This window comes from Varanus komodoensis, unplaced genomic scaffold (assembly GCF_004798865.1).
Source record: "Varanus komodoensis strain SLA01 unplaced genomic scaffold, ASM479886v1 scaffold8, whole genome shotgun sequence".
Lineage (NCBI taxonomy): Eukaryota > Metazoa > Chordata > Lepidosauria > Squamata > Varanidae > Varanus > Varanus komodoensis.
The window spans coordinates 38,794,917-38,819,848 of NW_025336481.1; the positions used below are offsets into that span (position 1 = coordinate 38,794,917).

Sequence of the window (24,932 nt, forward strand, 5' to 3'; positions counted from 1 at the left end):
GATGGTCATACCAAACACTCTTTTCCAACAACCCAAGAGACGACTCTGCACATGGACATCACCAGATGGTCAACACAGACATCAGATGGACTATGTGCTCTGCAGCCAAAGATGGAGAAGCTCTACACAGTCAGTAAAAACTAGACTGTATAGAGTCAGTAAAAACTGTGGCTCAGATCATGAGCTTCTCGTTGCAAAATTTAGGCTTAAATTGAAGAAAGTAGGGAAAAGCCCTAGGCCACTCAGGCATGACCTAAATCATATCCCTGATGAATATACAGTAGAGGTGAAAAATAGATATAAGGAATAAGATCTGATAGACAGAGTGCCTGAAGAACTATGGATGGAGGTTCACAACATTGTACAAGAGGTGGCAACTAAAACCATCCCAAAGAAAAAGAAATGCAAGAAAGCAAAATGGCTGTCTGAGGAAGCTTTACAAATAGCTGAGGAAAGAAGGGAAGCGAAAGGCAAGGGAGAAAGATACACCCAACTGAATTCAGAATTCCAGAGAATAGCTAGAAGAGATAAGAATGCCTTCTTAAATGAACAGTGCAAAGAAATAGAAGAAAACAAGAGAATAGGGAGGACCAGAGATCTCTTCAAGAAAATTGGAGATATGAAGGGAACGTTTCATGCAAAGATGGGCATGATAAAGGACCAAAATGGCAGGGACCTAACAGAGGCAGAAGAGACTAAGAAGAGGTGGCAAGATTACACAGAAGAGCTATACAAGAAAGACCTTAACGTCCCTGATAACCACGATGGGGTGGTCACTGACCTCGAGCCAGACATCCTGGAATGTGAAGTCAAATGGGCCTTAGGAAGTCTGAGCAACAACAAAGCTAGTGGGAGTGACAGTATTCCAGCTGAGCTATTCAAAATCTTACAAGACGATGCAGTAAAAGTGCTACACTCAATATGTCAGCAAATTTGGAAAACTCAACAGTGGCCACAGGATTGGAAAAGGTCAGTTTTCATTCCGATCCCAAAGAAGGGCAATGCCAAAGAATGTTCGAACTACCGCACCATTGCACTCATTTCACATAGTAGCAAAGTGATGCTCAGAATCCTACAAGCTAGGCTCCAGCAGTATCTGGACAGAGAACTACCAGAAGTACAGGCAGGATTTCGAAGAGGGAGGGGAACTAGAGATCAAATTGCCAACATACACTGGATCATGAAGAAAACTAGGGAGTTCCAGAAAAACATCTACTTCTGCTTCATTGACTATGCTAAAGTCTTTGATTGTGTGGATCACAACAAATGGTGGCAAGTTCTTAAAGAGATGGGAGTACCAGACCATCTTATTCATCTCTTGAGAAACCTATATGCAGGTAAAGAAGCAACAGTGAGAACTGGACACGGATCCAATGATTGGTTCAAAATTGAGAAAGGAGTTCGGTGAGGCTGTATACTGTTGCCCTGCCTATTTAACTTACATGCAGAGCACATCATGAGAAAGGTGGGGCTAGATGAATCACCAGTTGGAATTAAGATTGTTGGGAGAAATATCAACAACCACAGATATGCAGATGGTACCACTCTCATGGCAGAAAGTGAAGAGGAACTAAAGAGCCTCTTGATGCGGGTGAAGGAGGAGAGTGCAAAAGTTGGCTTGAAACTCAACATTAAGAAAACTAAGATCATGACATCTGGTCCTCTCACTTCTGGGCAAACAGATGGGGAAGAAATGGAGGTAGTGACAGATTCTATTTCCTGGGCTCCAAGATCACTGCAGATGGGGACTGCAGCCACGAAATTAAAAGACGCTTGTTCTTGGGGAGGAAAGCTATGGCAAATCTAGATAGCATACTAAAAAGCAGAGACATCACCCAAGGCTATGGTTTTCCCAGTTGCAATGTATGGCTGTGAAAGTTGGACCATAAGGAAGGCTGAGCGCCGAAGAATTGAGGACTTTGAATCGTGGTGCTGGAGGAGACTCCTGTGAGTCCCTTGGACAGCAAGGCGATCAAACCGGTCAGTCCTAGAGGAGATCAACCCTGATTGCTCTTTAGAAGGCCAGATCCTGAAGATGAAACTCCAATACTTCGGCCACCTAATGAGAAGGAAGGAGTCCCTGGAGAAGAGCCTAATGCTGGGAACAATAGATGGCAAAAGAAGAAGGGGGCGGCAGAGAATGAGGAGGCTAGATGGAGTCACTGAAGCAGTTGGTGTGAGCTTAAGTGGACTCCGGGGGATGGTGGAGGACAGGAAGGTCTGGAGGAATGCTGTCGATGGAGTTGTGATGGGTCAGACATGACTTTGCAACTAACAACAACAACAAAACAGCATTAATAGAATTATTTTTTGCAGCCACATCATATTGTTGACTCATATTCAACTTGTGAGCAACAACAATGCCAAGATTCTTCTCACTTGCAACATTGTTGAGCCAAGTATTCCCCATCTCGGAGTGATGCATTTGGTTTCTTCTTCCTAGGTGTACAATTTGACATGCATTCCTATTGCATTTCATTCTATTGTTTTCAACTCAGCGGTCCAACCAATCAAGATCACCTGGGATTTTTTTCTGACTTCCGGGATATTAGCTATCTCACCCACTCTTGTGTCATCTGCAAAACTGAAAATCATTCCTTGAACTTCCTCATTCAATTTATTAATAAAAATAAAAATGAATGAAAAGTACTGAGTCCAGAACTGAACCCTGCGGTACTCACATGTTACCTTTCCCCATCTGAGAAGGTGCTATTGATGAGTACTTTTTGAGTCCAATTCTGTAGCTAATTATGTCTTCACTTGATCATTGTTCCATCAAGCCCACTTTTAGGTTGTTTTCTAATCAGGATATCATGGGACACTTTGTCAAAAGCTTGGCTGAAGTCAAGATATGTCCACAGCATCCATACAGTCCACAAAGTAGGTTACTCAAACAAAAAATAAGATCAGACCAGTTGGGCAGGATTTGTTCTTGAGAAATTCTGTTGGCTTCTCGTAATCATTCCATTGTTTTCAAGGTGTTTGCAGACTAAAAAGCAATCTGCTCCTGGACCAGAGAGGAGTCAACCGCTTCATAAAACCCAGGAAGTTCAATGGAATCATCAGAATTCCCAACAATTGAAGAATAGAAAAATAAGCTGGCAGAATAGATAGTGATGGCAAAATTAACTAATTATGTGCATAGAAGACCAGTTGAAGAATTTAATAAATGGAAATTCTATTATACTCTGTATAATTAATGGAATGTAAAAAGGATTTCTTTAAAAAGTAGTTGAAGATCTATAATTCACTTAAAGCAACTGGAAAATTTGTTGGCGTATGGAATAATAATTTCTTCTTTTCTGAACTCCCATAGGGTATTGAATGACAGAAAGATAGATAAATTTGTATGTTTGAATGTATTGGTTGTACTTGTTTAAAATCCCTTAGCAACTTTATTCTATTTTACTTTTTTACATATACTTTTCTTCTTTTGGTATTCTGTTTATGTTAAGAAAATTTTAAAAAGACCCAGGAAGTTACACATGGTCACACTTCAGAATTTCCTACTGTTGCTGCAAAATGGAGAATGGTTCACCTTGGTGGACCTGAAAGACACCTACTTCCATATCACCACTGAGGACTCCTACAGGATCTTCCTTTGCTTCCAGATTGGAGACCAGGGCTTCCAATTCACCATTCTCTCCTTTGGCCTTGCAACAGCACCACATGTTTTTACAAAGTGCATGGTAGTAGTCTGCAACCAGCTCTGCCTACAAGGAGTCCTGGACACTACATGGGGCACAGTGTCTGGGTGGTGGTAGCTGGTTCAGACCCATCCTCCAGGCAGTGTTCCTGACCTGATGGACTGAATCCATCTGGTCATTCATAGCCTTGTTGAACAGATCCTCCCCATCAAAGGGCATATCCTTTATTTGGTCTCGCACTTCAGTGGACAGTCCCAATGACCAAAACCAGGCATATTTCTGCAGGTCTATTGCCCCAGCCATGTTCCTGGTGCCACACTCTGCCTGGAGCCTGGCCATGTGGATCTCAGGCGCCATCAGTTCTGATGTTTTTTACCAGGTCTTATGATTCTCAGGAGGGTTTCACACAGGGAGGTAATTCTGTCCCACAGCATCAGGTGGTACCTGACCATATTGGCTTGATAGTTAGCCACCTTCAAGGCCAGTGTAGCAGAGGAAGAGAACCAACTGTGTCTAGGTGGCAGCGTTCTTTATCGCCCAATGTGAAGTGTTCCCTTCTGGAAGACCCTTGGATTGATTCCACAAAGATAGAATTGGGATGCAGGTGTTGTAACAGGAATGGCACATCCTGCTCCTGCACCCAGTACATATTCTCTAGTCTCTTATGAGTCAGGACTACAGCAGTGGGGGATTTCCATTAGTATTGCCACCAGTCCTGTGCTCTCTGAACAGACGGCCTTGAACACCAGGTCCTTGGCTCTCCCAGGTTTTTGCTGTGGGTTCAGCCATAGGCTGTGCACCATCTGCAGGACTGAGTCAGAGAACATTCTGAGATCGCCTGATGGTGAGGATTCATCCAGGCAAAGCACTGTTGCACCTGGCAAAGGCTCAGAGGATTGGGCTGGTGAGATGGACTCTGCGTTGGATGGGTAGCTACTGGAGTCCAAAGTCTGAAACTGAAATCTGGAGGTCAACAAGCCCTGGATTTTTGCTGGCAAGCACTAGGTTTTGGCTTCTCTTGTGGGCCTGGATGTGGACAGTCTTGGTTTGGGCTGAGGGGCCTTGGTACCAATTCAGGCTCTGTCAGAGCAAGCTGGGCTCCCATTTGGCTGCTCTAGGTGTCTGGAGTTGAAGAAAGCTCAGTGATCATGGTAGAAGAACCTGTTGTAGCCCCTCTTGTATGGCAGCATCAACCAGTTGCGTCTACAGTCCCACTCAAGAGATAGGCAAGCAGGGGTGGAACCTGTGCTTGTTGGGATTGATGCAGTGGGCCACACTTGGGCAAAGGAGGGGAGTAGCATCTCAGAACTGAAGCAACAAAAGGAATACGGGAAGGGAAGAGACTCAAATTTCACCCTCTGATAAGGATGCTGTCAGGGACATCTGCGGTGTTGATGCCATGGTTTCCTGTATATCTCTCAGTGCCAGCAAAGAATGGTACTCAGGATCCGGCTCATGCTCCACCTCTGAAATGCACATGTGCCAGCAGGGGGTCCTTTGCCATGGCATTTCATTTTAGAGTGTATGGCATCACTTTTGGTCTTTGTAGCACTGGCTAATTTGGAGGTCATTGCCTCTTTTGTCAATTTCTGGCTTTGAAAAGCTTCACCAAGTGTCTGGGGGATGGCCAAAGAAAGTCCTGACATTGCTGCAGGAGAAAGTCTGGGGCCCTGATATTGATGGTTGCTCCACTGGACAAGGGAAACTGATTCCATGAAGGTCTCTGCTCCAGAGTTCTGCTTCCAGGCATTCAGCCCTGTACTTCCTCGCTCATTTAGTAAATGCCTGACAGTAAATGCCTGGCAGGTAGCAGGATTCTAGCACAGGGCTCTCCCCAGGCAGAAGAGGTGGAGTGAGTGCCCCTCAGTGGGCAGGAGTTTGCTGTCACAGTTCATGCACTTTCTAAAGGGAGCTTGTGGGGTCGGAAAGGTGAGACAAAGCAGGGAAGGGAGAAGAACACAAGGTGTAGGATGCAGAGCAAGTGGGGGGAAATACAACGAGGTTATAAATTTACTTTTTGAGAGACAGAGACAGAGATTTAGAAGGAGGAAGTGTGAAAAGTGATCAAAAAGAGAGTTTTTAGATGGAGAGGGACAAGTGAAAAAGCTACAATGAGCAGAGGAGGAACTTTCTGATGCACCCACAATGGCACTTGAGGAAGAACTGAGAATCAGGCAGCAGCCCCTAGTGAACAGCAGGGCATGTCCAGGGGAGGGGCTCCTGCTGAGAACTAAATGATTAGCTTTGAGATCTTCCTGTACAGGCTCCACGCATGTACACAGAGCCCATATGTATTTTGCACAGAAAGCATGAAGAAGAACTGTGTGAACAAGGCATTCCTCATGCCCTACAATATAAAGCTTTGCTCTGGTCACATATGGCAGCATCTGTGTAGCACAGGGATGGCCACGTATGAGAGGAAGTGTAAGGGTGTTTTCACACACCTGGAAAGCCAAGCATGGCCTGCACTCTGGAGGTGTCACTGCACTCTAGGAGTGCCCCAGGCCAAAAGTAATTATGACAAAAAAAATCAGCAGCTGCTGAAATTCAGCAGAGAACTATTTCATAATTCTACAGAGCGCTGCAAGGGATAAATTCGGTTTGTTTCCAAGCTAAATCTGACCCATGTTCCCATTCCTGATGTAGCAAACCAGAACACGAAACATACTGTTCTGTGAGGACCCAGGGTAATTAGGAACCCAAACTTAGGTATTACAATCCTGACACCACTTCTTCTCAGGAAATGTTTACTGAAAAGTTTTCAGACCGCTGGGTTTGAATGATTCTGTAATGCTTCCAGGAAATTATGGTTCCAAATGACTTGGGACTCAATTCACTAGAAAGCTCTCCTGTGCAAAGCATACTGATATGGAGGGTAGCAGCAAAAATTGCTGTTGCCCATGAATGCTGATGCAAACAAAGGCAGATTGCTTGACAACTTATTGCCCTCTGCAAATATGTACCATTCTTTAATATACAATAATCATCCCCACATTTACATTTTACCTGAAATTGTATTTTTTGGTTAATATGAGGCACGTGGAATTGTTTCAGGAAACGTTCGTCTTTGCTCCAGAAAAGACGGATGTCAGGAATTCCATAGAGGATCATGGCCAGCCTCTCCAATCCCAGGCCAAACGCCCAGCCAATTTTGTTCTCTGCACCAGCTACAAGGGTAAAAGCAAATCATTCAAGACTTTAACATGGAATATTTAGACAATTACTCCCAAGAGGTACACAAAATGAACTACAAGAGAATAAAATAAGGTGTTCTAAAGAATGAATGCATTTCAATAAATACCTGAACAATTTTTAAATGTAACAGCTTCTAAAAAGTGAACTATTTTTGAAGGGCAACAGGTATCCTATTTGTACTTCTACTGATCACCTTTCTTACTCTGGCATTTCAGAACTGATCCAAACATTCGAATGTACAGGAGCCTGTACACCATCAAGACCGCATATTAGAATACTATCCACCCAAAATAAAAACAAATCCTTGCTTATGGAAACCTAGCATGTCAGAGAGAAGACTAAAATAATTTTCTCAAAAGATCCAGTTTAGATAAATGGGGAGCAGGAGGGGGGAACCAGAATTTATTTATAAAAAAATGAATTCATTTTTATATTTTCAAACTTCAGCCACCTTCAAAGTACTCTCTGTTTGATGCAATATACCTATAGTGAGATGTTTTTTCCACTGCTCAAAACAGGTCCTGAACTTGATTTTGATGCCTTTTAGTGTTCATGCTGTTTTTGGTTTCACCTCTTCCACATTGGCAAAACATTTTCCTTTGAGGACTTTTTTCATCCAAGGAAACAAACAAACAAACAAACAAGTCACACAGGGCAAAATTGGGTGAATAGGGTGGGTGAGGCACAAGGGTCATGCCAACTGCTGAACACTCAGCTGAACAAAATTTCACCGCTGCACATTGTTCATATAAATCAGTCATCACAAAATAGGCAAACACATTGAAAGAGTCTCGGGGGGGGGGGGATCCCTCACTGAAGCCAAACCCAGCCTCTCACAACAACCCAGCTGGGTACACTGATGCAGATGGGTTCCTAGAACACTCATCTAGCAGGGAAAGCCTGTACTGCAAGGGGCCCACCCTCTAGCAGAAAATTCCTGGTTTTTTTGTGTCCCCCACCTCATATTCAAGGAAGTTCTCAAGAAACTAGCAAGTGTAGAAGAAGAGATGCACATGTCATAGTTCAGTGATGTATTGTGTGAAGAAGTCCTTCCTTTTATCTGTCCTGAATCTCCCACCATTCAGCTTCAGTGAATGACCCCAGCTTCTAATACTGTGAGAGAGGACACTGACTGGAGAAAAGGTTGTGAACTCTTGCCCTTCACGGGCAGGTGGGCAGACAGGCAATCCTCCAGGAGGCTGATAAGGCAGGCTGTCTGCCAATTGCTGATAAAATGTCTAAATCTGAAGTCACAAAGTAACCTCCCAATGGACACAAAGTTTCCAGAGTGGATTGCCAATTGGTAAACACACATTAAAGGCTTCCCAAAACTGCCTGAGCCAACATATAGAGAAATATTGACTTATCTGAACAACTGAGGATACGGTTTCTCTTGACTGACATCTGCCACCAGAAACGGACAAGAAACTGATGAAAAACATAATATGCCACACTAGATATGAGCACATGCTTATAATTCTGGTATTATTGTGCACCAACATTATCTTCAGAGTAATATCACTGCCAATTAAAGAAATGGATGACAGAGAAAATGTCAGGCTCCCATAATTCTATAATTACAGTGTAATGTCAATTAATGCAATTTTGTTTCCTACTAGAAATTATCTGCACTGTTGAAAGGGTCATGGTGCTTTTTAAGATTCACCCTAATCATCAAGTTGCATCTCATCTATCATAATCTGAAATACACTTGAAAGACAACAAAAAACAAACAAAAATTGGCAGGCAGTTTTTAATTGCATGTTCCTTTCCTATCTAGTTTGAGGATTGTCAGCAAATCTCAAAAGAAAAGCACAAAGGTTTGCGTTGACATTGCTCATCACTGCAAACTCACGTTGAGCTATCAGTCACATTTGTTAAGATTTGAAACATTGTAAAATGCCAGTGTTTAAAATTATTGGATGTAATTTTAAAGGATAATGTGTCTGGGAGACGACTAGAGCGTAGGTGGAGAAAATCAGGGGATGAATCTGACCGAACACACTTAAGAGCCCATTATCGGGCCTATGCTGTGGCAGTGAGGGCGGCGAAGAAGAAATTCTTCTCCACTTCCATTGCCTCCTCACAGTGCCGTCCAGTGGAACTTTTTCGGGTGGTACAGGGGCTGGTACAGCCAGACCCCAAGAAAGAGCCTGTATCACCCTCGATAACCTGTGTGACGACTTTGCCCAGCACTTCAAGGAGAAAATCACTCAGATTCGTCATAAGCTGGACTCCACTAGTGACTCAGATTCCTTAGGGGAGGTGCCAAGGTTACTGTCTGGTCACACATTGTTGGATGAGTTTCAGTTATTGCGGCCTGATGATGTGGACAAGGTGCTTGGACAAGTACGTACCACCACCTGCTTACTGGACCCCTGCCCATTGTGGCTGCTATCCAAAGCCAAACACGGGATTGGTTCCTGGATCTGGGAGGTCATCAACACCTCTTTGAAGGACGGCCGAGTGCCTGTCCTTTAAAGGAGGCGGTGGTCAGGCCAGTCCTAAAGTAGGCGTCCCTGGATCCAGAGATGGCCGTCAATTATAGACTAGTGGCCAACATCCCGCTTTTGGGCAAGGTGCTGGAGCGGGTGGTGGTGGGACAACTCCAAGCTCTCTTGGATGAGACTGATTATCTGGACCCATTTCAGTCCGGCTTCAGACCCGGGTATGGTACTGAATTTGCCTTGGTCGCCCTGTATGATGACCTGTGCAGGGAGAGAGACAGGGGGAGTGCATCCCTGTTGGTTCTCCTGGACCTCTCAGCTGCTTTCGATACCATCGACCATGGTATCCTTCTGGATAGGCTAAGGGGGCTGGGAGTAGGAGGCACTGCTTGGCAGTGGTTCCGCTTCTACCTCGACGGACGATTCCAGAAGGTGGTGCTGGGGGACTTTACCTCTGCACCATGGCAGTTATGCCATGGAGTTCTGCAGGGGTCTATTCTGTCCCCCTTGCTATTCAACATCTACATGAAACTGCTGGGAGAGGTCATTTGGAGGTGTGGGCTGCGGAATCATCAGTACGCTGATGATACCCAGGTCTACCTCTCTTTTTCAACCAATCCAGGTGAGGCAGTGGCTGTACTGAACCGGTGCCTGGCCGAGGTAATGGGCTGGATGAGGGCCAATAAACTGAAGCTCAATCCAGACAAGACGGACGTCCTGCTGGTAGGTGGTTCGAACACTTGGGTAGGTGACTTGGATCTTGTCCTGAATGGGGTTGCACTCCCTCTAAAGGACAGGGTCCGCAGCTTGGGAGTGCTCCTCGACCCGGAGCTGTCCTTGGAAGCTCAAGTGTCGGCGGTGGCAAGGAGTGCTTTCCATCAGCTTCGGCTGATCCATCAGCTGAGTCCCTACCAGGAGGACGACTGCCTAGCGACAGTGACGCATGCATTGGTTACTTCCTGGTTGGATTTCGTTAACGCACTCTACTTGGGGCTGCACTTGAAGACAGTCCAGATACTTCAGATGGGCAAAATAGAGCAGCCAGGTTGCTGACAAGGACTGGGCGTTATTCTCATATGACCCCAGCCCTCTACCAGCTTCACTGGCTTCCCATCGAAGTCTGGGTTCAATTCAAGGTGTTGGTAATTACTTATAAAGCCCTTAAAGGCATGGGACCCGGATACTTGAAGGAACACCTGCGGCCATATTTGCCCTCCCACCCCTTGAGATTGGCAGCAGGGGCTCTCCTCCGGGAGGCTTCTGTAAGAGATATCAGGAACCAAAGTACCCAGAGGAGGGCCTTCTCTGCGGTGGCATCCCATCTGTGGACTGCGCTCCCCAGTGAGGTCTGCCTGGTGCTGTAGTTATTTGTTTTTTGGTGCCAGGCCAAGACCTTTTTATTTAAACAGTATTTTAATAATCTTTAATATTTATAGTTTTAATTATGAAGCCAGTGTGTTTCCAAGTTTTAATTGTAATTGTAATTTTATTTGTTTATTTATTTGTGTTGTGAGCTGTCCCGAGGCTGTGTAGCAATGGGGACTGCATATAAAACTTTAAATAAATAAATAAATAATAAATAAACATCATTGTCAAAATTCCAGAAAGAAAGAGAGAGAGAGCGAGGGAAAATAACCAAAAATCTAATCAGTGCATTTAAGAGACTGGGTGTGAAATCATGGAGCTGATCCTTTCATAAACAGATACTCTCCCGTGTTTCCCTGCAAACACCTGGCCTTTGCCACTGCTAGCGGGCAAGAGAACACATATCAGGAGAAGTATTAGACACCTTTCCCAAAAAATATAGAAGGCAACTTGCGACTAAATTAAAACATACACACTTTAAAACAGCTCAAAATTATCAACTAAAATACAACCTTCCCATAAACAACTAAAACATCCGTGACAACTATTAATGAATCAACTGATGTGTAGTCTACCTATGTCATCAAATGCCTGGGAACAGAGGAAGGTGTTAACTTGGCACTGAAAATATTACAGTGTTCGTTCTAGACAGGTCTCCTTGGGGGGCAGGGGCGTTCTATAACCGCGGAGGTACCACTGGCAGACTTGTCCCAATCCTGGGGGAGCTACAGTCTATGGCACTGACTCAGAGAGGGATGCGGTGGATTCAGATCCAGCAGTAGGAAACCAGATCTCTGAGAATTCATTTTGACCAGGTTTCATACCTAGTTACAAACCTGGAGAGGTAGAGACTCAAGATGTCATATGGCCTGTTTTGCATGCCAGAGAATAAAGCTTGAAGAAGACCCCTGCCTCTTGACCAAGGGACAAGGGCAACAATGAAAGCTTCAGCAGGGGAAGGGCCTTATTGAGTTGTCCTAAAATGCATCCTCAGCGAAAGATGATGGAACGGAGGCATCTGGTGAGGCTTAGCACATGTTTGAGAGCCAGGTTTTCCTGTCAGGGTTGAATACGTTTGCTGGAAGGAAAGTTTACTTTGCTTCACTGATGGAACTATGAAGTTAATTGGACTTACTCTGTAGGTTAGACTCAACTCTGTTTGGGCCTTTTTAAAGGAAATTCTTAAGCAGTTCATGATTAGAGAACTATGTTACAGTCTGTTCTCTGCTGATAGTAATTGGGATTGTAAAGGCAGAATGACAATTACTGGAATTATAGCAATAAAATGTTTACTGAAACTTAAGCCTCAGTACTGGAAATTCAGGATTTTACAACCACCGAAAAGGTCCTTTCCCTTGTCACCATCTTCCAAGACTTTCTTGGAGAAGGCAGCTGGGGGAGGGCTGCAAATGTTGATTGTACAGTGTAAGTTCATTCAAAGAGATAAGTCCCATCAGACACTGTGGTCCCAAGACACATAAGCTTTGTTGGCTAAAATCAGCATCTTCCATTGGGCTTGGAAACATAGAGACACTGAGTGCATGTGGAACAAAGTTGATGTTTTATGCTCAGAACTTCTAGTTCCTATGATCAATCTGGCTATCTCATTTTACATAAGCTGCAGTTTCTGAACTTCTCAGGCATTGGAAGTTTCTACCTTCAAAGGCACTACCACATAGAATACATTGCAATAATCTGAGTTAGAGGCTACCAGAACAAAAGCTACTAATGCAGGTTACTCCTGTTCAGACAGAGGCATAGCTGAAGCTGATGGATCACACATCATGACACTGAGGCTGACTGAGCTTCAAATAACAGTGATGGCTCCAGAAGAACCCTGAAGTTATAAACTAACTTCTAGAAGGGATGGTGCAACCCCATCCAGAACAAGCAGAACAACCAATCGTCCAATGAATACAAACAATTATTTCCCATAGGAAAGTATCCCATAGATAATATCCAGCTTTTGTCCATAACTATAATGGCATGTACAAAGAATACCCAAATCCATTTTGTGATTAGTGTAATACCAGCAGTGACTTGAAGTTTATACAGAGAAAGGTATTTAATTGACTGATCACTTTGAATTTCTATTTTTATCAATAGTCTAATTCTGATGAGGGAGTTGCTTTTTATAGCATACAGCTATGTTAGGTGAGTCTAGATTGTTATTTGGGTAACAAACGCTGCCTGATAAACCAGTTTGAAAGGTCAAGACTAAAGACATGTCAGGGAAGAAGAAGAGCAGGTTGCTTACCTGTAACTGATGTTCTTCGAGTGGCCATCTGTGCAGTCACACATGGGTTCTGTGCCTGCTCAGTGCCTTTGGCCGGAAGATTAACAGCTAACGGTTTTGGCGGGAAACTCTGCTCCCCCTCCCCACTAGTATTATATAAGGAGCGGAGTGTCCGCCATTTTCCAGTCTTTGAAAGACCAGACGTTCGCTCCCTTAATAAAGTTATTGTCAGTATGGAAAAAATTAAACCTTCAGTGGTACGACAAATAGCTAGAGAGATCCTATCATCGAAGAGAAGAAAGTCGGACCACCCATGACACCAAGCGGGGTCGGTGGGTGGGCTGTGTGACTGCACAGATGGCCACTCGAAGAACATCAGTTACAGATAAGCAACCTGCTCTTCTTCGTCGTGGCCTCTGTGCATCACACATATGGGTAGAATAACAAGCTTACCCGAACTGGAGAAGGGAGGTGTCATCAACAAAGAATAGAAGAAAGAACAGCCCTGCCAAAAGAGCAATCTCGTCTGGCATGATCATCTAGTCTATAGTGTCTGGCAAAGGTACACGGGGTAGCCCAAGTGGCAGCTCTGCAGACGTCTTCCATCGGGACTCCCGATGCAAAGGCTGAGGAAGCAGCAACAGCCTTGGTAGAGTGACCTCTTGGAGTAGATGGTACGTCCAATTTAGCCAACTGGTAAGACAGAGCAATTGTATTTACTATCCATTTTGAAAGTCGTTGGGAAGTAACCGGATAGCCCCGGTTGTGCTCCGAGTATTTAACAAAAAGTCTGTTAGAGTGCTGAACAGACTCAGTCCTGGACCTATAAAAAGCTAGGCAACGATGAACATCCAGCATATGCAGGGACCTCTCTATTGGATTCAAAGGAGCCGGAAAGAATGCCGGTAAAACAATCTCTTGATGCATGTGGAACGAAGTAGCGATCTTAGGAAGAAAGGACGGGTCTAGCCGTAGAACTACCTTTTCCTTATGAAAATTCAGAAAAGGAGGGTCTACCCTAAGGGCACAAAGTTCAGAAGATCTACAGGCTGAAGTAACTGCTATGAGGAAAGCAGTTCAATTGTCGCCATGGGCTCAAAAGGGGTCGTGTCAGTGCCTGTAAAACTACTGAAAGACTCCAAGTGGGCATCAGCGGCCTTATTGTTGGATGGAGGTTACCAAGTCCTCTCAAAAATCTTTTAATCAAAGGTTGAGAAAAAATAGAGAAACCTTGTACAGCTCCACGGTAATAAGAAATTGCTGCTGTATATACTTTTATAGAAGAAGGTTTAAGTCCAGACTGGTGCAATTCGAAAAGGAATTGAAGAATCTGCTGTACCGACGCCGATGACGCTGGAAACGAGTGAGATTCGGCAAAGCTAGAGAATCTATGCCATTTCGCTGCATACGACTTTCTAGTGGATGGCCTTAATGCAGAGTCGAGAATTTATTGCAGATCTGGATGTAAGGTTTGTGAGGCAGAGGTAGTAGGGATTGCAGGTGGCGTCAACACCGGTGCAGCACGTACAGTTATCGGATTCGCCAGGCAGTTAGTTTCAGCGACAACAGGTCTGGGTGTCGGCTTGTACCTTCCTTCTGGGTAATGAGATAAGGAAGAAGAGGGAGTTGAAGAAAATCCTCCCGAGAGATACGAAGGAGAGTTGAGAACCATGGCTGGCGTGGCCACCAGGGGATTATCAGTAACCCTGTGGCCCCTTCGTGAATAATCTTTGCCAATACTCTCATGATGAGGGGAATCGGTGGGAAAGCGTAAAAGGTCATGTCGTTCCAAGGAATCATGAAAGCGTCCCTGGATGACCCGCTCTGGAGCAATAGTTCACGCACACCCTGTTCTGTCGGGTGGCAAACAGATCTATGTCTGGTGGACCCCAGAGGTGAAACAGTCTGTCGTGAATCCAATGGTCCAGTTCCCATTCGTGTGACCATGACATATGTCTGCTCAAGCGATCTGGTTCTACATTGTCCATGCTCGCAAGATGTACTGCTAGAAGAGTGATACCTCTCGGTATGCACCAGTCCCAAATTTGCATCGACAGGCAGGCTAGTTTTGGGGACCGAGTTCCCTCTTGTTTGTTCAAATAAAAGACCATAGCTATGTTGTCCAAAGTTACCTGGACAACCTGGTGAAGAAGTACATCCTCGAATGACTGCAGGGCTTTGAAAACAGCAAGAAGTTCCAGGAAGTTGATGTGGTTCCTGGAATCCCAGTGACTACAAACCCCCTGGGTGCGGAGGTTGGAGCAAATGGCTCCCCATCCCAGAAGAGACGCGTCGGTACCGAAAGTCACTGTAGGGTACTGGGGTCGAAACGGGACACTGACATTTAAATTGGCTGGTTCTGTCCACCATAATAAGGACTGTAGAACGGAGGACGAGAGCCGAATCCGTTTGGTAGGTGGATCTCTCTGTGGTCAGAACATCCCATTGAAGAATAACTGAAGAGGATGTAGTCGGAGTTTGGCATGTGGAACCATGGCGATGGATGCCGCCATGTGTCCCAACAGGCTTTGAATAGATCGGGCAGGAACAGTCCCTTCTTGTCAAATCTGAGAGATGCGTCGAGCAATAGCATGTTGTCTGTCTTAAGGAAGAACGGCTCTTGTCACCGCAGAATCCAGCCGGGCTCCGATAAAGTTGATCGTCTGTGTAGGCAGAAGAGAAGACTTCTGTTGATTAATGCATAGTCCACGGTCTTGTAATAGAGCACAAGCAGTGTCAACAGCAGAAGAAAGTTCTTCTTCAGTCTCGGAAACCAACAGCCAATCATCAAGATACGGGTATATCAGAATTTCACGTAGTCGAAGGAGTGCGCAGACAGGAGCCATACACTTCGGAAAAACTCTTGGTGCAGTGGCTAATCCAAATGGTAACACCTTGAATTCATAGATTTCAGAGGCTACTGCAAAACAAAGGAAGCGCCTGTGACATGGATGTATTGAAATATGAAAATAGGCATCCTTCAAATCCAGCGACGTGAACCAATCCCCTCTCCCCAGCAACGGAAGGATATTTTGGAGTGTGGTCATCCGAAACTTCTTTGGTGTTATGAATCTATTGAGAGCTCTCAAGTCCAATATTGGTCGGAGACCCCCATCTCTTTTAAGGACCATAAAATATCTGGAATAGAATCCGTGGAGTCCTTCCAATAACGATAAGTGACGAACAGCTCCTTTAGCAAGGAGTTGGCGAATTTCGTCCAACAGTACTGATGAGGTTAGTGTAAACCGGATAGGATTTGGTGATGGAACAACGTCCAATTCAATTCTATATCCATGCTGGATGACGGATAACACCCACCCGTCAGATGTAATGGACTCCCAAGTGGGGAGCCGACTTTTCAGCTGGTCCCCAAATGAGAGGGGGGAGGGTGAAATTGGGAGGAGAGGAAAGGCTAGCTCGCCCCATCAGCGCTGATGCCCATCTCCATCAAAGTGACGGCGGCCTTGCTGGAAGCGCTGGGATGCTTGCTGTCTGTGGCGTTGTTGGCATTGGTGTGGTTGTTGTTGCCAAGGCTGGTATCGTTGGCAGTATTGCGGACAGGACCATGACCACTTACGGCGAGGCTGGGATTGCAGTTCCATACAATGGGCCGTCATTCTGGATTCGTGGATCTTTTTTAATTTGCTATCCATCTTCGCATTGAAGAGACCAGATCCATCGAACGGCATCTCCTCAATTCTCCGCTTCATTTCTTCTGGGAAGTTGCAATTATGCAACCAGGCGTGTCTGCGGAGAGAAATGGCACCGACGAGTGACCTTGAATCAGTATCTACATGGTGCCTGGCTGTAGAAAGTTGTTGCACCGCCACTTGCATAGCTTCCTTAACAAAGGTTTTCGCCAGCTTGCCCTGGTTGCCTGGGAAGGCGGCAATGATACTGTCTAGGCGCTGCATGAGGAAATATTGATAGCACGCCAAGGTCGCCTCGTAATTTGAAATCCATAATCCGAGGCCAGAAGCCGTGTATACCCAGCGCGCGAGGGAGTCAACTTTTCTTTCCTCCTTATTGTGAGGCGAGGTGTGTCCACGTGCTTCCCGGCCCTGAGAAGATTCCACAACAACCGAGTTCGGCTTGGGGTGGTGGAGTTGGAACGGAATGTCCCCCTCCCAAACCCGGTACATGGACTCATATTTACATGAAGTCAGTTGTGGATGGGCCGGGAGGTCCCATGGTTGAGTCATCGCCTGCCGTAGAGTTGTTATAAACAGTAAGGCGATGGAGGTGGATTGTTTGCCCCTGACCACATCATAAAAACGATTGGTGCTCGATCCCGGTTGTTGGTGGGCTTCGATGTCGAGCGACTTCACCAGCCTGGCCATTAGCTCGGTAAAGGAGATGTACAGTTCTTCGGGAGACCCCGGGCCTTGTGAAGTAACCGCTGCATCTGGTGAAGTCGAGTCAACCTCGAATTCGTCAGATTCCATCCAGTAAGGAGGTGGGGCACTGGAAGAGGAATCTCCTGGTGACCCCGATCTGCCGCTCTCTCTAGATGGGGCCCTCGGGGCGTCTCTGGGTGTAGAATGAAAACGATCCCGAGGAGCTGGCGGCGAGGATCGTCCTCTGGAAACCGGATAATAGCCCACGGATTGGTATTCTTCCCGTCTCGGAGTGGAGGAGTATTGGGATTGGTACCAGTCATTGGACCTGCCATCTGAAGAACGGCTCCTATGGCTTCTCGGAGGAGAGATGGTGATGTCGGTATCCAGAGAGATGGGCGGCATTAGTGTTGGAGACCGAGCTCTCTGTGGAGAATCTCTTATTTCACCATCCGAGATCGAACCACGCCGTGGGTCCTGAAGTAGTTCGGCTGCCGGTTGGCGTGGTGAGCCTGGTGGAGTGACCCTCATAGCCACCTGGATGGTTGGGACCGAGGGGGTCGCCGAACCTGAGTGCCGATGCTTTATATGCTCGGGATTCCTCAGTTTCTTAACCAGCTTGCCCGCCTTATCTTTTTTTTTTTTTTATGCACAGGATGCTTTTTTGGGTCACTGTGCTTCCTCTTCTCCTTTTGTTTCCTTGGTAGGGAAATAGGCTGATCGGCCATACCAGAAGCACCTTCTTCAGAAGGGCGTGAGGGCGGAGCAATGGAGGAAGAGGCCGGGCGCTGCGGTAGATTGGCCAAAGTTGGACGGCCTTTGGATGGAGCCCCAGTTGTGGGAGGCTTAGCCACCAGTCGGTCTGATTGGAGGAGAGCCTGGTCCCACAAGAGTTTGCAGAGGCGGTTCTCCCGATTCTTCCTCGCCTGTTTGGAGAAGGCCAAGCAGTGGCAGCATTTATCTGTCCTGTGCCCTTCCCCCAGGCAAAGGGGGCACAGGTCATGCGGCTCCGCAGTGGGCATTTTAGAGCCACACTTCCCGCATTTGCGGAACGCCACCTGTTGCGCCATCGTAGAAAAAGAAAGGAGGAGATAGTAAAGCGGGAGAATAATATTTTTGTTTTGGTTTTTTTTTAGGAACAAGAGAGAAAAGTGAGAAAGGAAGAACTAAGTGAAATACTAACATTAACACGAACAAAGGAATACTAACTTGGTAAGAAAAAGGGAAGTTTTTCAACAAGCGAGAGAGGTAAGTAATGATCTAAGCGAGAGCAAAGTGGCACGAGGCACAACAAACGGCGGTCGCAAAGACTGGAAAATGGCGGATACTCCGCTCCTTATATAATACTAGGGGGGAGGGGGAGCGGAGTTTCCCGCCAAAACCGTTAGCTGTTAATCTTCCGGCCAAAGGCACTGCGCAGGCACAGAACCCATATGTGTGATGCACAGAGGCCACAAAGAAGAAAAGAGTGATTAATTGTTGTCAGCACTTTGATCCTCATGTGATAAGTGGCCAAAAGGCTTAATATATATTTAAAGAGGACAACTTTTTATTCTTGAATCATCAAAAGCATGCCATTGAATTTTCTGTGTAAGACTTCATTCTTAAGACCATTTATGCTGCCTGTGCTTCCCATGGCTTCCCATTTTGTAATAGCTAACCTCATCTTGTTCTGCAGTGAAAGAGTGAGCCCATTTCAGATATTCAGACTGGTGTTACAGTCCTGTTTCCTGGGTTCAGATGACACAAGTCACAATGTTGCACAGCTTTTCATGTCTTAAATAAGCCATGGTGGGCTGCCGTGATTGTAAGAAACCAGATTAGTGAGTGGTAGGAATGGTGCATGTGAGATAGAAGGAACCCAGGCCATCCACCTCTACAATCCACCACCATGTGCAATCTTCAGTTGCTGCTCCAATATTGTCTATTGGTGTAGACAATACTGCGCCAGATGAACCAATGGTCTAAGCTTTGTCCCCTGAAAGTTTTTGGCAATCCATAAAATGGACTTCTGTTCTAAAAGGGTAATAACAAAACAAAAAGCACTGGGCAAGTTTAAGATTAATCTCCTGCCTTCATATTAGGAAATGAGCTGTCATCAAGAACAGAAAGAACCAGCTAAATGAGTTCTGGAAAGAAGTAGTCAAATCAGGGGAAAGACAGGATAGCAACTGATAGCAAGATGGGATAGCAACTGAATAAACAAAGAGAGAACAGCCTAGAGAGCCACTGGATTGGGCAGATTATAAGGTTTCTGTATAATCCTTAGACATTTTCACAAGTAATTTGAGAGGCTGAGTGCTGCATTGGATAGAATGCTGGACTGCGATTTGAACCTTCCAGTCTCTAATCCCCATCTGACCATGAAGCTCACTGGATGACAGTGGGCCAGTCACCAACTCTCAGCCTAATCTATTTTACAGGATTGTTGTGAGGAATCCTTCCACTCCATTTGATCATGTAGGCTGTCATAGGCTCCTTGGAAGAAAGGCAAAATAGAAATGCAACAAATAAATACATAAATAAACACATAAATAAATAACAAATAGTACATCCGAACCTTGCTTGTGTGTTAAGTGCCACAAGTGAAGAAAAAAAATCAAATGTATCTGTTAGCCAAGACAAGTTTTGTTTTGTTTATTTAAAACATTTCTATACCATTCCTATTAGCCTAATGTCTCTCTGGATTGTTTACAAGATTAAACTATAACAATAAGTCAACATATCAACATTATTACATTCAAATTACAGGGCACTTTAAAGACAAATTTATTTAAGCTTCATATTTGAACACACTTTTAGTCTGTCCAAAATGTATTTAACTAATGTATTGTTCTTCTTTTCTGCAGTGTCTGAAACACTCCTGATCATCTATTTTCATGTTCATTTAGTGCTGGGTGAGAAATATTTGAGATGAAGTTTATGTGAGGGTGCAAAAAGAAATTTGTGCCTTATATCTCTGGGGAGTGAGCCAGCTAACATTTCAGTTAGCCATAGAGATGTGCCCAAACCAGCATTTTCTCTTTCACCTTGGAACTGAAATTGTTCTTCAGCTGAAGTCAGCCAGACAAATAAAAGAAAATGCAATTAGATGTCTGTCACTGCTACATGAAGTCACTGTTGAATGTGCTCCCAAAATTCATGTTACATTCACAGATGCTGCCAAAATCACTGTCTTAAAAACTGTAATTGCCATAAATAAAGGCCAAATCAGGCATTAAATCTAAATAAACAAAGTTTTCTACCCTGTGCAAAAATATCCTGAATGTAAGGTTTGTCTTACTGGATCATACCAAATGTCCACTGGATCCTGTGTGATCTTCCTTGCACAAATCAAATTTGAGCCACTTTGACTAAGTCATCTGACTGACTAAGCAATCATACACATTTTAGACAGAAAAAAATCTCACAGCTCCCAAAAATGTATGCTGAGAATTGCAGCAGTTTGTTTCTGTCTAAGCAGGCACAGTATTGTGCCCTCAGTTCATTTATTTTGCATACAACTATAGGTTCTTACAATTTTGTAACTAAAATTTTGTGGCTAAATTTTGAAGGCTAAAGCAAGCAATGAACTGAGACTAGCAAGGAATGCTAAGAACAACAAGAAAGCCTTCTTCAGATACATCCAAAACAATTTGATACTTAAAGTGGATGGCATAGTGACAACAGACAAGGAAAAGGTGGAGGTGCTCAATTTCTACTTCACCTCCATCTTCTCCCATAAGAAAATATACAACAGAGAGGAAGTACAAACTGAAAGTGTGAGATGGCAGCCTAAGATTGATAGACAAATGGCCAAGGAATGTCTAGATAGAATAAAAATGTTCAAATCTCCAGGGCCCAATGATCTCCATCCCAGCATCATAAAGGAGCTAGCAGAGGAACTCTCAGAACCACTGTCTCTTATCTTTGATAAATCCTGGAAAATGGGGGAAATGCCAGACAGCTGGAGAAGGACTAACATTGTCTCCATCTTCAGAAGAGAGCCAGTGTGATGTAGAGCATGGGACTGGAACTCAGACGATCTGGGTTCTAGTCCCCGCTCAGCCATGGAGCCAACTGGGTGACTTTGGGCCAGTCACAGACTCTCAGCCCAACCTACTTCACAGGTTGTTGTTGTGGGGATAAGATGGAGGAGGAGAATGATGTAAGCTGCCTTGAGCCCTTTGCAGGAAAAAGGCAGGATATAAATTGGAAAATAAGTAAATAAATAGGTAAAAAAGACAGGCCTGGGAACTACAGACCAGTTAGTCTGACACCAATCCCTGAAAATACTTTGGAGTAAATGATTAAAGAATCAGTTTCCAAGCACCCAAAAGAAAATGCAACATGGATTTATCAAAAATAAATCCTGTCAGACTAATTTAATCTCATGTTTTGACTGGGTAACTTCCCAAATGGATGGAGGGAACACTGTGGACATAATCTACTTCCGACTTTGGCAAAGCTTTCAGCATAGTGCCCCACAACATCTTGATAAGCATATTAGCAAAAAGTGAACTAGATAGAAAATTATTAGATGGATCCAAAATTGGTTGCTAAATTGGACATAAAGAATGCTCATCACAGTGCCACCTTCTCGAACTGGAGGGAGGTAACTAGTGGGGTTAACAAGAGATGCAGAAAAATTAGAAAGGGCCCAGAGGAGGGTAATACAAATGATGCAGGGTTTGGAAACACTGCCTTATGAGAAAAGACAGAGAGGACTGGCCAGCCTTGATAAGAGAAGACTGAGGAGGAACATGATAGCACTCTATAAGTACCTCAAGGCTGTTACAAAGAGGAAGGTCAAAATCTCCTCTTGCTAATACCACAGTATAGGACATGGAACAATCAGGGTTGCAACAACCCAAATTCAGGCTAGATATCAGGAAAAGTTTCCTCACTCTCAGAGGAATACAACAATGAAACCAGTTGCCTAGAGAGGTCATAGGCTCTCACACTAGAGACATATAATAATAATAATAATAATAATAATAATAATAATAATAATAATAATAATACAGTAATCTGACGGGGATGGTGTAAATTGGTGACCTGCATCAGCAGGGGGTTGGACCCAATGGTCTTCCTGGTCCCTTCCAACTCTACAATTCTATGATTCTATGAATTTACTACTACTACAACAAAAAGACAACTGCAGCAAGCAAGAATTTGAACAAGCCAGTCAACTCAGCTCACTGTGTGCAAATAAGCCAACAATTCCAATCGCAACCAATCACTGTTCATCTCTGTTCAAGCATGCTATACACCTTGATCCGCAAAACCACTAAAATAGCAAGATAAATGGGTTCCTGGTTCCAGCAAATCCAACATCAAGACACTTCCAGGTGGGTATTTGAGGTTTCTCTGCAGTTTTCTTGCCTGGAACATTCTGTAATAACAGTAGCGCACACTACCACAATATGAAACATGGTACTTGGAAAACTGAGGTGCCCTTCAGTTAGGGATGTGCATCCTCCTTACCACCTGATCTAAATCTGACCTCTTTGAACAATTTTTGGTGCTTCCTGAGACAAAAGGAGCTTCCCTCTGAAGTGAATGGAGGCAGAACTGGACCCTGCAAACCCTTCCCTCCTGATTCTTGTCTTGTTTCCCAAGACGTTTTAATACTGTTTTTAACTGACATGCTGCAAGCAAAGGTCTGCGTTCTGCGTGATTCCTATTTGAGTTCAATGCAGTGGTCTGGGGGTTTTGAGTTCAGACAGTACCTGTGTCTTATACTTAGGTTCTTGGGCAACTTACTTTGCTTTTAGTTTCACCCATCTGCATTCTGGGATTAGTGTTTTATGACCAGCCACACTTATCACTTTGTGAATAGGCAAGCCCCTCCCCCCATGACAGCCACTTTGTGAAAGCGCCCGTGACACTCTCTCAAATTTCAAAACAAGAAGTTGGTAATCACTCATCACTGGACTTAAACCATATTAATGGGTCTAAACAGATCTTCTTATTTAGGCCCAGGGTCTTTGCATTTATCCCACTGATGATCTGATCTGTGTAGGGCAAGAATGTATAATATTGTCTTGATGTGTATGGAGGGTGAAAGAGAAACGAAGAGAAATGCCCAGTGGCTTCAAAACAAAACACTTATCTTCCTGCATGTGTAGCAATATTTCAAGATGACTGAAATAGATCCCTCACAAAACAACAGCAGGGAAAGAACTTCCCTATACATATACCCACACTGCCAGTTTGCTTTAGGAGTTTAGGAATGGTCCCTTTCTGTCTGGAAAATTTGACTCTTCACTTCCATGTAACTGCAACCTCCCAGTGGCTTGCTTATAATGAACCAGCATGCTACAAATGATCCTTTTGGCTACCAGTGAGGCAAAAAAGGTAATTTGCAAGCACAAGAAGCTCAGCAGCACTCGTGCATGTTCTTGTTTGTATCAGGAACAGCAACGATTATGTACCAAAATAACTTCTAAGAACACATACACACAAAAGAGGGTTTCTGAAACAGTTTTAAAAATTCTAATAATACAATTTCTAAAACTCTAGCACTTACCCAGAAAGAAGCATTAAGTTCAGATTTGGAGTGAAGCAAGAAAATGCGATTAAAAGGGACTGAAAGAATTTGCAATGGTACTGGTGACATTCACTTTCAGCTTTAATATCCTATTTACAATGATGGCACAGTCATAAGCTTTAAACTGAAGAAATGCAATTATAAATCTGTGAGGCCTTGCATTCTGAATAGGAGTGCACGGTTCCTTTTATTCACTGTTCTTAGGGTCACACTTAAGGTTCTGGTTCCACAACCACATGCAAGAGTATCTTCTCAGTTGGCTTTCGTATGATGATATTAAAAGAGTCTATGCCACCCATCTGAAACAATTATTCATTATAGTGGGGTGGCCAAACGGAGGCTTGCAAGCCACATGCAGCTCTTCACGTTTATTTTGCAGCTTGCTGCTCACTGCCACTGCCTGAGGGCATCCCACTTGTGGCTCTCAAACATCTGACATTTACTTACAATATGTGGCTCTTCTCCTGAGCAAGTCTGGCCACTCCTGCATTATAGTTAAATAAAACCCTTCCTCCAGGGCTAGTACTTAACAACAATGCTATGAGGTTCAACAGGCTGAGAGGGGATGATTCTTCCTAGGTCACTGAGACAGATCTGAGATTATAATCTGGATTTCATTCTTTCAAATCTAATTCTGTAACAGATAGAACAGGAGTGTAGAACCTTAGGCTTAGAAGAGAAATCTGACCCTCTGGGGTTTCCCAGGTAGGCATACCTACTTCTCCTGAGACCACCTCATTTCCTCCATCAACCAATCACTTGGTGGTTTTGGGGCATACATGCAGTGCCTTCCCTATTCTAGAAGACTGAAATGCTTCTCTTGACTGTAACTGCTTTATGCGAAAACATGCTGGTATTTTTACCATTCACTTTCACCTTGAGTCTTGTCTACAGCTGGGATGCATTCCCCAAGAGCTTCTCTGAAATTTAATTCAGCCCTAAAACAGATCATGTCAGAGTTGTTTAATCCTTGTATAACCCATGCTTGTTGGAGTTGCATGTTATGATAGCAGGAGGTGCATATCCAAAATGGCAGCAGTTGGGTCCCTCACGCTGCAGCCTCACCATTGGTTAAATAACCACAGTGAGCTGACATGTCATGCAAATAGCCTTGCTGTCTTTAAGATAAAGGCTGTTATCTTGTACTGCTCTTCCCAGGAAGACAGTTTGGAT

General features: G+C 44.4%; 1 protein-coding gene across 5 annotated transcripts in view; it reads right to left on the reverse strand.

Moving 5' to 3' along the window:
• The window catches only part of FARS2 (phenylalanyl-tRNA synthetase 2, mitochondrial), a 296,018-nt gene that overhangs the window by 116,688 nt on the left and 154,398 nt on the right, over positions 1 to 24,932 (reverse strand). For all 5 annotated transcript variants that reach the window (XM_044454809.1, XM_044454810.1, XM_044454811.1 and 2 more), the window contains one exon: positions 6,654 to 6,814. In XM_044454809.1, the coding sequence (XP_044310744.1) occupies positions 6,654 to 6,814 (161 nt within the window). The remainder of the gene's footprint in view (positions 1 to 6,653; positions 6,815 to 24,932) is intronic.